Source organism: Colletotrichum paranaense (genome assembly GCF_030867605.1).
Source record: "Colletotrichum paranaense strain IMI 384185 chromosome Unknown Scaffold_8.1, whole genome shotgun sequence".
In the NCBI taxonomy this organism is placed as follows: Eukaryota; Fungi; Ascomycota; class Sordariomycetes; order Glomerellales; family Glomerellaceae; genus Colletotrichum; species Colletotrichum paranaense.
The window spans coordinates 2,177,195-2,188,507 of NW_026848966.1; the positions used below are offsets into that span (position 1 = coordinate 2,177,195).

Here is an 11,313-nt window from a genome sequence, read left to right on the forward strand (position 1 = left end):
CCCCATCTACATCTTCCTCCTCCCTCCCGCCCACCGTTCGCGAAACATATCATGAACGGCATCGACATCCTTTGCGATGCCGCCGGCTCTGACATGCTGAACCCCCTCTATTCCCCGCCGGAACTGCCGAAACAATCGGCCCAACCTTTACCCCAACAGCCCGGGAAACGCAAACTGAGCACATCCGACACCTCTCCCTCTTCGACACATGTATGTCATATATGCAAGCGTGTCTACGAGCGGGCCGATCATCTGACGAGACATCTACGCTCTCATGAGAATGCTCGTCCCTACCAGTGCTCCCGCTGTCCCAAGCGATTCAATAGAGCCGACCTCCTCACCCGTCATGAGACAACCCACGACCGAGATAATACAGGCAAGGGTAGAACCTTCATACGGAGGAGCGATCGGGCTGCCGAGGCGTGCCTGAATTGTGCCGCTTCCAAGTCAAAATGCGAGGTAACCCCCCCCCCCCTTTCCTCCGGGAAAAACTATAGTCCTGCCCAAAAGCACCAGTAGGCTGATACACTTGTAGGATGCCAAGCCATGCTCTCGCTGCCGATCCAAGAATTTACCATGCGAAGTCCCCTCGAAGCGCACGCATCCTCACCGGACGTCAATCGATGGCGCCTCCAGCCCTTCCGAGACATCAACACTGCATATGAGCGTCGACATGAACGGCAGCATGGACACAGGTTCCGTTTATACGGCCTCCAAACTGGTCATGATGCCACCAAACCCCGATATGAGCCATGATCTGGACGCGTCCTCTTACATGGACGATGGCTTTTCGAACCCTGTCATGGACATGGTGATGGACGATATTGTCAACTTCAATCCAGTACACACGTACTTCCAGGACATGGACTTTTCCTCATGGGACCTGAACTTTGACGCCATAACCATCCCACAACCTGAGATCAACCAAACCCCCGAGTCCACTACAACCAGCCGGTCAAAATCAAACACAAGAAATGCGTCAAAGGCACACGCGGCCTTCAAACGGTCGCCTTGGCTGTGGGAGCCGGGGCCAAAGGATTACGCGCTGCATCACGCGTCACCGCAGGACAAGGAGCAGCTCATTCTTGACAACGGCACCTTTGCTAATTCCCCCGCTTTCGATAAGCTCATCAATACTCCGGGCACGAAGCTAAAGATGACCTCCCTCTCAAGAGACAGTCTTCTGGCCATGGTGGTAGCTAGCACAGTCTCGAAAGGCGGTCGCACACGTACACCATCTTTCCCTTCTTTGGATCTCCTGAATTACCTCGTGCAAGCCCATTTCATCCACGATGAGCACCAGAGCGACAGTTGGATTCATCTGGCGACGTTTGATGCTGCTGCTGCTATTCCAGAACTACTTGCTGGTATTCTGTCCAGCGGTGCTACATATATTTCCATTCCTGCTGTGTGGCAGTTCGGGTTCTCGCTACATGAAGTGCTCCGGCTTGGGCTGGCAGATTTGGTAAGTCGATAGCCCCTTTGACCATCCGCCTTGCAGCAAATTATCTTGTTAATATTGCCTAGTTCGAAAGCTCAAACTCATTCACGCGAGAACTGGCGGCTCTCCAAGCATTCATGCTCAACCTAGATATTGGCATCTGGAGTGGCTTCAAGCGGAAGATGGAAATTGCGGAGAGCTTCCTGCAGCCCCCGATGACCATGCTCAGACGTGCAGGAAACTTCTCGGCCCCGCCAGACTCTTCGGCTATGATCCCGATGATGACAGACTCCCCCGAGGTCCTGGACTCGAAGTGGCGCAAATTTGCGAAGCGTGAATCCTACAAACGCCTTGTTTTGCATATGTTCTTTCACGATATTCAAACTTCTATCGGGTTCTGCAAAAACCCACTAATGTCTTACACCGAACTCAACTTCAGCCTTCCTGCTTCTCGAGATCTATGGAGAGCACGATCCGCTGAGCAATGGAGGAACGTGTATGTCGCCAAAACAAACGCAGCCCCAGACCGCATCATCCCACGTGTATCAGAAGTGATGCACTGCACTGAAATTCTGGACGAATTCGACCAACTGGTCGATACAGAATTGTGTTACATGGCCTTGCTGCATGGCTACTGGGGTCAAATAGCGGCATATCGTGAAGCCATCAAGTTCTATGCCGATGGTCTCTCGAGCAAGAGGAATGCCACCCACCGCCTGTGGCTCAAAACACAGTATCAGGAGCTCTACCGAGATTTGAACGACTTTTCAACCATGATCCTCACATCAAAGCGGCCCACAGCTCAACTTGCAGTCATGTCAGAGCTTCTCATGATGCTCCTACACGTCTCTCCCGACATCTTGCAGACGTTTGCTGGCAAATCGGGAGAGGACGAGGCCCGTAGGACGTATACCAGCCTGGAAGACAGCTGGGTAAGGACGTCCGAGGCACGTTACGCGATATGGCATGCTGGTCAGATTTTTCACCATGCTCGCCAGCTTCCACCTGCGTCGCTACGTGAATTCAACGCCATCGCCGTGTACTACGCATGTCTCACGCTATGGGCATATGGGTTGCTATCATGTTCGGCATCTAGACATGGTTCCGACCAAGAAATTGGCAACGGCATGAGCACTAGCAGGTCTACGTCGGGATACACGCTGATGGATTCGGACGAAAACCGGGACACCAGAGCTTTTCTCCAGCTTGACCGCGGAGTACCTGGCATCACCATCAACGGAAACCCTGCCGATGGCGTGGAATCGCTTTCAAATCCGAGCGTGGTTCTCTCTATCGCGAGAGACATTTTCCGGAACAATTTCCCTGTGGTTTCGGAGCCTTTACCGCCCTTGGTCGAGAGTTTACGGAGCCTGTTGCATGACCTTGGCTCGGGGGCAGCAGGGCGACCTTCGCGGGCTGGGAGCTCGGATTTGTCATAACTTTCTGCAATGTACTTATCTCGACATTACTGGGCTTGTATATCTTTTGGAATATTGGAAGTTTTCTGGCAACACGGCGGTGTTGCTAAAATAGTGAGTGACGCAAGTTTAACTCGAACGGATGATCAATGGCATGGGATGGTGTTTATGGAGCAGGCATAGCGGTAGCAGCCACATGTATTTCACCGATTGATTATAGTAACCTCATTGTATGTGACGAATGATCTGAGAAACATCCTATGTGCCTCTAGAAAATGTATCTGACTTCATGAGCTCACAAGTGACAGAAGTACTTTCTCTACAGCAACTCGGGGTGTGTCCTTCGCCCAGGCTCACAGGTGATGGTGCGGTAGGCGTCTATTGTGGCCCCGCATTCCACGGCCCCGGGGACGACTTGGGGGCCGGGTGGGGGCACGTGCGTCGTTCCGGGCGGGTTGACGACACTTGAACGGGCACCTCGATGGGCGGAGGAAACGTTTAAGTACGTTGGCTGAGTTTGGTGGCCTGAATGTGGGCGAGTTCCTCGAGTATGGTTCGACCTACTCCGTGGCAAAGATTCCATCGTTTGGCTCGCGGGGTAACTTGTCTTAGCCTATTGTACGTATCAGCTGGCTTCCGGCTGTTATTCAAAGAGAGTAGCGTTGCGAGATATACTACGACGTGGATTGGTGTGACTATATTGACGGATTCGAGGACATTGTTGATTGAATCAACGGCGGCGTGTTCACCTTGTAAAATGACCTTTCGGCTGAATGAGTCTGTCTCATAGCCACGATGCTGGAAGATATGGTTGTCCTGCTTAGAGAGCTTCGTAATCTGCAAGCCCAATCAAGGCATCTGTAGTATTCGGCAGTGAATATTATTTCAAATAAGACTCACTATATCTTCTCTCCTGGTACGGGAAGGTCTGAGTATCCATAAAAAGTGAAGCCGGACGAGTGTCAAGTTTCGTGAATAGCCACATGCTGGAGAGACGGACGGAAGTTTGACATGACACCGCCAACGTGGGAAGGTAGCTACAACGCAGTCCTGATTCCGTAAATAATACATTATGAGGAACAACTTATCATGAACATGGATTGAAAGACGTCTATAGTCTTGAAGTTGGCGCTCCCATAACTAACGCGGGAGGCATCTATCACAGCATCTGACACCGAGGGTAGCCCATACTTTATTTGCACAGGACAAGGTTCAGAATTCCGTATTACAGTCACAGATATCCCAAGGGTCTTGAGGCTATGTCAATTCGCAGGACATGCGATACGAACACTTCAAGTCCCGCTCGTTAGCTTCTCGCCACGGTATCTTCATCCCCGAAAATCGAAGCTGAAGTCATACGAACTGACCCAGACTGCGCAACGAACAAGCTCAAGGTCTATCATTCGATTTCCAACGCATCGAAAACATTTCCCGAGGTGCCGTCCCCGCTTGATTTTCACCTGTTGAACACATGCCTCCCTGGCCTAGTCCTGGCATGAACTGCGTATAAATGCTCGACGAAATCCGCCTCGTCATCTCGCACAGAAGAAGGGAAATCCGCAAAGAGTTTATGTTAGATGAACTCTATGAGGACACTGCACAGAAGTTCCGGTATGGAAGTGTCCTTGGCTGAAGATTATCTCGTAGGCTTGACTGTCATGCTTTACTGAGATGGGATAGATACATCAAAGTTCAGCACTGCCCCTTCCAACCCCCGGTTCTCTCGCCGACTCAACATCGGCATGCTATACTATACCTCACAAACACCGCTTGAGACGCAAACTCATCGCTTATCGGCATCCTCTCATGCCTACACGCCAGGATGCTCGTGCCTCCCAAGTCCTCAGTCGAATCCGCACTCTCCACCATCGGCCGTCAAGAAGGGGACACACAAGGGGACCTCACACAATGCACGTCATGATGTAGAAACAATAAAACTACCGTCCTGAGGCCCATACAGCGAAGAGAAATGCCTCCGTTTCCCATCAAAAGCCGAGCAGGTCATGGTCACCCTGTCCGGAACAGCCTGGAATGTCTGGCTCTTATAAGCCAGAGTTTGGCGGATAGTCATAGCTCTCTACGGTTTCGTCTGCTTCTAATGCCGTGTTCCAAAGATAGGTCTGAGTAAAGGTATCTGCCCAGCAAGAGGGGCTTGCCGGACTAGCACTATTCAGGTGCGGATGTTTCCCATGTATGAGTGATACGGACAATCTGTAGCGACCTGGAATTCGGGTTGGCGCCCCGAGCTTTGCCTCGTCAAGTATGCATGCATGGCTAGCACTCCGTTCCATCCTGGCATATCATACAATTGGCGAAGGTCACCACGCTGTCATGCCTCTGGCGCGAGTCAATCATGACAGGTAGGTCCTCTACAGATAGGCCGCGGATGATATCGCGATACAGATAACCCAATCGAGTGCAGTAAATTTGGATAGCAGCCAAGCTAATACCTCCGGTCCGGTGCTATATTGTCTCTCAGCATATGGGCAAAACATTCCGCTCGTGGAAATTGCTGGGGAGAAATGTTGTGCAGCATGTCATCACAGCAGTTCTTGAGCACAAGTCATAGAGTTGGCAGAAGAAATCCGTGTATTTCTCCCCAAGCATGGGCGAGCGCTCATCAAAGTTTGACAAAAGACAAGTTCAAAGATAAAGCGAGTATTCCCCATTTCCGATATGAATGCCAGAAAAAAACCAAATAGTTTTTACGAATTCTGCAATACGCATTCGTTTGTCTCTTATGCTTTCGTCGGGTCGGGAGAGATCAATCTACACACAGACGGACTCAAGTAAGCCACACCGGTAGGGGATTCCTCAAGCCGTCGTCAGGCGGAGGGAAACCGGAGGGATATGAGAGGCGTGATAAGATTTCCGAAACCACGACGGCATTTTGTCCCAAATTTCACCATTTTCGCCAACCACCCTTGAACTTGATTGTCCCGTCGATTCCACCCTCATGCCAGTGGCCCAGACGTTCCTAGAGTCGTATCGAATGCATGTGGGAAGAGGAAGGCGCTTAGGAGGTAGGGTTGGGGTTCATCTACAAAGCAGCCATAGTTAGTCATCTGGGGTCATCGAGAGAGATGGGATTCGTTATCAAAATCGTACCTTGCGCTTGCCTCCGGTGAGGGTGACGTTGACGAAACGGCGGGTGTATGTGAGTCTCTTCTTCGCGCGGCCCTTGGGGGTCTTCTTCTTCTCCTGAGGCTCAACCTTGGGGCTATTGCAGTGGTCAGCGATCACGGTTCGATATTTCATCATTAAAAATAACACAGTCTGTCTCCCGGTCGGTCGTCGTTTCGATGGAGATCAAACCCCCCCCCCCCGTCGTAGATCGTCGAATGAGTAGTGTTGTTGTCCCTTCTCTTTCCCGACCGGCATTCCCCCTCATCGTCGTCCGTGGTGACCAAAGTTTTCGTCGGTTTGCCACCCTCGATTCCCAGATGCACGGGGGGTATTTTCTGTTCTCGCGGATAAGAAAAAAGACTTACGTCTGAGACTTGACCTTTCCGGCACGCGCCAACGATCCGTGAACCTTTCCCATTGTGGCGGTTTGAGTTGCTGCTGTGGTGTTTCGGTGAGTTGGTTGTCGATGCAATCGAGAAGCGGGCTTGTCGTCTTCTGCGCGGGCAATGGGCGTCGGATTGCGTGGGAGGGTTGCGGGCCTGGACAATTTTGGGGGTTCGGTTCGTAATTCTGTGCGTCACGTGTGGTGAGTGGAGAAGGAACAGGGCGGGCGAGGGGGCTTGCCTTCTTTTTTGTACTCAGCCAGTCACCTTCCTTCATTTGCCTCCGCCCCAATCCGGAAGAGGTGGTCCGGGCGGAAAATTCGGCCTTAGGGGTTATCAACACAACAACATGAGCCACGCTCAGCACTCGGTGGTCTGAGCTCTTGCAGTGGCGCTGGCGAGATGAATCATCGGCGAGCAACGCCAGCTGAACAACGTTCGTCGTAGCCTGTAGGTAACACTGGTGGACACGAGTAGCTAGGAGACATGACTGACCACGGTGACTCAGGATGCCAGTTGTGTTTCCGCTATGACTGATAGAAGGATCTATTGTGCTAATCAACCAATGTTTGATGATGTTCGCTTTCCCCTTACGCCAACTTTTCCGTTATCCATCTTCGCAGCCGTCCAACATTCGTACTCTACAGGGTATCTAGACATGTTCTCGTGTGTATACATCGGATCTTTCTCAATTGCTCAAGCATTGTTGAGTCCCGAAGAACCCCACATCTGTTCTTCGCTCTTGGGGTCGGCGCAGTATCCATTGCAGGCCAAGCACTTATCCAACTTCTTGGACAGCATATCTTCCAACGATGCCGGGTGGATGATCAGATCCTTCGTCTTCAGGTTCTCGTCCAAGAATACGTAGGGGCCTCGGTAGTCGCTCTGGCGAATCTCGGGAAGGAAGGTAATATTGTGAGGAGTGTTCTTCTTAGCGACCTCAGCCCACGCAGCCTTCACATCGGCTCCAATGTGAAAGTCCCAGGTGCTCTCCCACGATGCCGTTGTCGACAATATCTCGACGGAGTAGCGGAAGACGGCACCTCCAAATTGGTCGGTCTTGTAAATTTCCAGCACCTGCAATGCCGGCATGTGCTTCGCGGCACTGGCGATCGAACGCAGAATGCCATTAACGGTTTCGTGGTCGATACCGTCAATCATCGTGTGGGAGGTAAGCGCAAGTCGACGGAGGTTGTTCCAGACGGGCTTGCGTGCGAGGAGGCCTTGAAAGAAGGCGGTCGCGTCAGAGACATTCGAGACGGCCATCTCCTCAGCCTGCAAGCTGAGGAAGCCCAAATTGTGACCAAGGCTGGGACATGAGGTTCGGGCAACGTCGCCTCCTTCTTCCGCACCGTCGGGGGGTATGGGGAGAGCGATGTCTCCGCCGGTTGGGTCGGCGTCATTGTCGTCGACAGACTCAGCATCCTCCCATTCGGCTTCCGGGCCATCGTTGAAAGCATCGAAATGCTCAAAAATGCTAATTCGCTTAATGTGGGAAGGCCAGAAAGGGAAAGTACGGGCATAATCTGAGAATGTCAGTCAGTATTAGGTCTGTGGGTGGTGAGACAAAAGGGGCATACCAGAGTCGACTTCGAGCTGTGCTTCCAAGTCGACTTGATGCCAAGGCTCGAATCGGACTTCCTCGAGCTTAGGCAGACTCGAGATGATGCTAAGCAATGCTCGAGATGAGATGTTGCGATGGTTGCGTCGAAGAATCTGGCAGCTGTTGATGATTGAGACCTCAGGGAGACCATGTCGTCCGACCTGCTCGCAGCCGGCAGTGATGAAGCAGAAGTCTAGGTCGTGGTCGAAGAAGCGTGAGTTGCCGTCCTGATCCAAGCCCAGCTCACCAAACAGCTTGTTTTTATCACTGGGCGAAGCGGCGCTGAGCTCCAACTCGACACTCTGGCCCGAAGGAGTCCATTTACTGAGGATGTCGAAAAGATTCCAGATTCCCTGAGTGAATTTGATCTCATTTTCATTCTGCTCAGTGTCTGTCTCGGGAACCTTGGCCAGCTTGCTGTTATAGCGAGGCAGCTCAATGCGAAGTGAGATACGGCGCAGATAAGAGCGACGGATGGGGTCCTGGAGAATCTCGTCGAAGCGGGAGAGATCCTTGGCGGAGTTGATCTCGAGATTGTTGAAGTTGATCTTTTCTATGAATCTCTGCCATTGTTGACAGACGACTGCATAGCTGCCCATGTCATGACGCTTGCTCTTTGACTTTGATGTTTTTGAGCGTCTCTCGGCGACGGCTCCGTAGGCGAGGTGCTCGAGAATGAGGCCCTTGAGCTCGACAGGCAAACCATTCCAAGTTGCCATGTTGGTCTCCTCTTCCATGGCAATCAGCTGTGAGGCCTAGTGTGAAGTCGGCGTTAGACAGGTACTGTAAGCACGTTGGTGTTGAAGGACCCTAGCTGATCAGTCTCACCTGTGGACGCCCAAGTCCCTCAATGCTAAGGAAGTTGAGAGTGAATTTTCAGCGGGGCAAGAATGGAGACTGGGCTCACCATATACCCTTGTTCAAGCCGACACTGGATAATCGAGTGACTGAGGGGCAAATGAAATGCCTTGTCTTGGGTGAAGGGCCCTAAGTATGTGCTAAATTTGTGTGCAAAAAGGCGCGCCTTCTTTTTTTTCTTCTGCTGCTACCTGTCAGTCGAAGGGCTTGAGTCTTTCTTGACTGGTGTTGTAGGTCAGGTACCTCAGTTGTTGTCTTTGGTGGTCTTTGTGAGGTGACCTACGCCTTTCCCTGAAAAGACTTGACTTGAGGTGCGAACGGACAAGTTGCGCGCACCAATCAGCACTTGGCAATGAGAAGACCCTTTTGGAGTGACCAGTACTTCCTTCCTGGAAAATTCCTAGCATAAGTGGGCGCCTTCTGCCATCTAATCGTGTACCGTCAGTGCCTTCCTCACCCAAAACCCCTCTGGCTCTCCGCTCCTTCCCCCCACCTCAGAAAAGCCAGTACAGTGTGTATTTGGTGGCTTAAATCATTCAAAAACTAATTTATGCACTGTTTCCCCCTCCTCCTGATAAGCTGATAGCCATGGAACACTGGACCGAATGGAACCGAAGACACTGGCGGCTGTTCATCCCGTGCCTTCGCCTTCTGCCCGGTCTTGGGATTGCAGATACATAAGGTACACCAACAGCATTTGCTCATCTAGACGCCGGAGATGATCATGCAACCCAGATACCTGCAGGCAGACGGGCAAGACAGCTTTTCGCCAGCCCACAATTTCGGGAAAAAGACCTAGAAATTTCACCTTGCGTATCCGTACTGCGCACAGCCGCCAGCAGCCCTGCCCCATGCTCGCATGGCTCGGAGTGGATAGAGTCAGGCTTGGGTCGTTGTCGCGCTAAACGCCGTTTGGCTTATCAGATCTAACCCCGGGCCACTTTCCAAGCGTCTCATCCCAGACATCACATGCGCCCATCTCCTCTCTTGCGGAGTTGCCCAGCTAAACCCAACTTGAGGTAACCTAACCTTCTGACTGACCCCAGCCCACCACCGTTGCAGACCGACCTCCCCGTCCTCGCCCGTTACGAAACCCGACTCGTTCTTCTGACTGTTACCAACGTTGTGTTGGTACTCGTGTTTGCCCAGGCGGATCCATTCCATCCTCTTTGTTCTTCAATCCATCCCCCAACGCCGAAGAATCCTCCCCAAAGAAGACACCGTCCCCGCCGTACTCGCGCTCAATAGTTCCCTCCCAAATATCTTGGCCCTACGTCCTAACCCTTCCGAGACCGCCTCACACCACGAGCAGCTCGTACGATCCGATCCATCCCACCCTTTCCGACCGACCGACCGACCGATCACACACACACGCACCTCAAGTGAGGACTTTGCTACAAAACCTCGCACACGCCCGTTTCCCGACAGATCCTCCTCCTACTGCACCCTCTCTCCCGCCTACCGTTAAACCAGTCCCAGATCTCCTCTTCTCGGCCTTGTCCAACTTGAGAACAAGATGAAGACATCCGCCATCCTCGCCGGCCTAGCTGCCTCCGCTGCCACCGCTGTCCTCGAGCCAGGCATGCCGCAGCACCTCCTCTCCAACCCCGAGGGCGGTGCCGACGCAAACCGCATTCCGACCTCATATGAGTCCGCAGTCATGGGCCGCCGCATTCTCGCCGTGACCAAGCTGGCCGAGCTCGCGACCGTCTTCCCAGCAGGCGCCCACTCCGCTTCGGGCGGTGACCTCTCCGGCATGCCCATCGGTCTCATGGACTACGTCGCCGACTGCGAGGACGAGGGCAACCCCACCATCCTGGCCATCACCATCGCCACGTCCTTCAAGAACGTCCGCGCCGGCTCCAACATCTCCCTCTCCATGCACTGGGTTCCGCCCTTCCCGCCCGCGAAGCGCATCTCCCTCTTCTCCTCGCTCAAGAACAGAATCTTTGGCTCCTCCTCCGACGCCGACGCCGCGGCCACCGCCCTCCCCGACACGGTCCCCTACTCCGCCGCCAACCTCCCCCGCTTCTCTCTCCTCGGCTACCTCGAGAAGATCCCCGCCGACCCCGTCTCGTCCCTCAAGCTCGCCCACTGCTTCGTCAACAAGCACCCGGACTCCAAGTACTGGCTTCCCGGCAGCCCCGTCCACGAGTCAGAGTGGGTTCGCTTCGTCGTCACGTCCGTCTACTGGATCGGCGGCTTCGGTGACCGCGCCTACATTGGCTGGATCCCCCTCGAGGAGTGGCAAAAGGTCACTAAGGAGGAGTACGAGTCCATCGAGCTCCCCGGTGAGAAGCGCGGCTGGAAGGAATGGAGCGTCAACAGCTGGTTTGACGGCAAGGACCTTTAAATGTGTGTTGAGTAGGATGACGCCTGCAGTCATCAGGTAGTTGATGTTTTGCGTACGGGAGGGATCCAATCCTTTTTCTTTTGGTATGATACCATTTACAAGGCCAGACCCCAAAGGCCTCAAAGGGGCTT

General features: G+C 53.0%; 4 protein-coding genes across 4 annotated transcripts; 2 read left to right on the forward strand and 2 right to left on the reverse strand.

Annotated features, from left to right (window-relative positions):
* Positions 1 to 51: 51 nt before the first annotated feature.
* Positions 52 to 2,880, forward strand: CPAR01_10549 (uncharacterized protein; the record flags this gene model as incomplete). Its single annotated transcript, XM_060494809.1, has 3 exons — positions 52 to 210; positions 536 to 1,465; positions 1,528 to 2,880. 3 exons carry the CDS (start codon positions 52 to 54, stop codon positions 2,878 to 2,880), a joined length of 2,442 nt encoding a protein of 813 aa, XP_060346991.1.
* Positions 2,881 to 5,875: 2,995 nt separating this feature from the next.
* On the reverse strand, positions 5,876 to 6,403 carry CPAR01_10550 (40S ribosomal protein S30; the record flags this gene model as incomplete). The annotated part of the gene is made up of 3 exons (XM_060494810.1): positions 5,876 to 5,899; positions 5,968 to 6,079; positions 6,351 to 6,403. 3 exons carry the CDS (start codon positions 6,401 to 6,403, stop codon positions 5,876 to 5,878), a joined length of 189 nt encoding a protein of 62 aa, XP_060346992.1.
* A 661-nt stretch (positions 6,404 to 7,064) lies between these two features.
* Positions 7,065 to 8,708, reverse strand: CPAR01_10551 (uncharacterized protein; the record flags this gene model as incomplete). Its single annotated transcript, XM_060494811.1, has 2 exons — positions 7,065 to 7,894; positions 7,949 to 8,708. 2 exons carry the CDS (start codon positions 8,706 to 8,708, stop codon positions 7,065 to 7,067), a joined length of 1,590 nt encoding a protein of 529 aa, XP_060346993.1.
* A 1,637-nt stretch (positions 8,709 to 10,345) lies between these two features.
* On the forward strand, positions 10,346 to 11,182 carry CPAR01_10552 (uncharacterized protein; the record flags this gene model as incomplete). The annotated part of the gene is made up of 1 exon (XM_060494812.1): positions 10,346 to 11,182. The coding sequence occupies one exon, from the start codon at positions 10,346 to 10,348 to the stop codon at positions 11,180 to 11,182; it is 837 nt and encodes a 278-aa protein (XP_060346994.1).
* Positions 11,183 to 11,313: the final 131 nt, after the last annotated feature.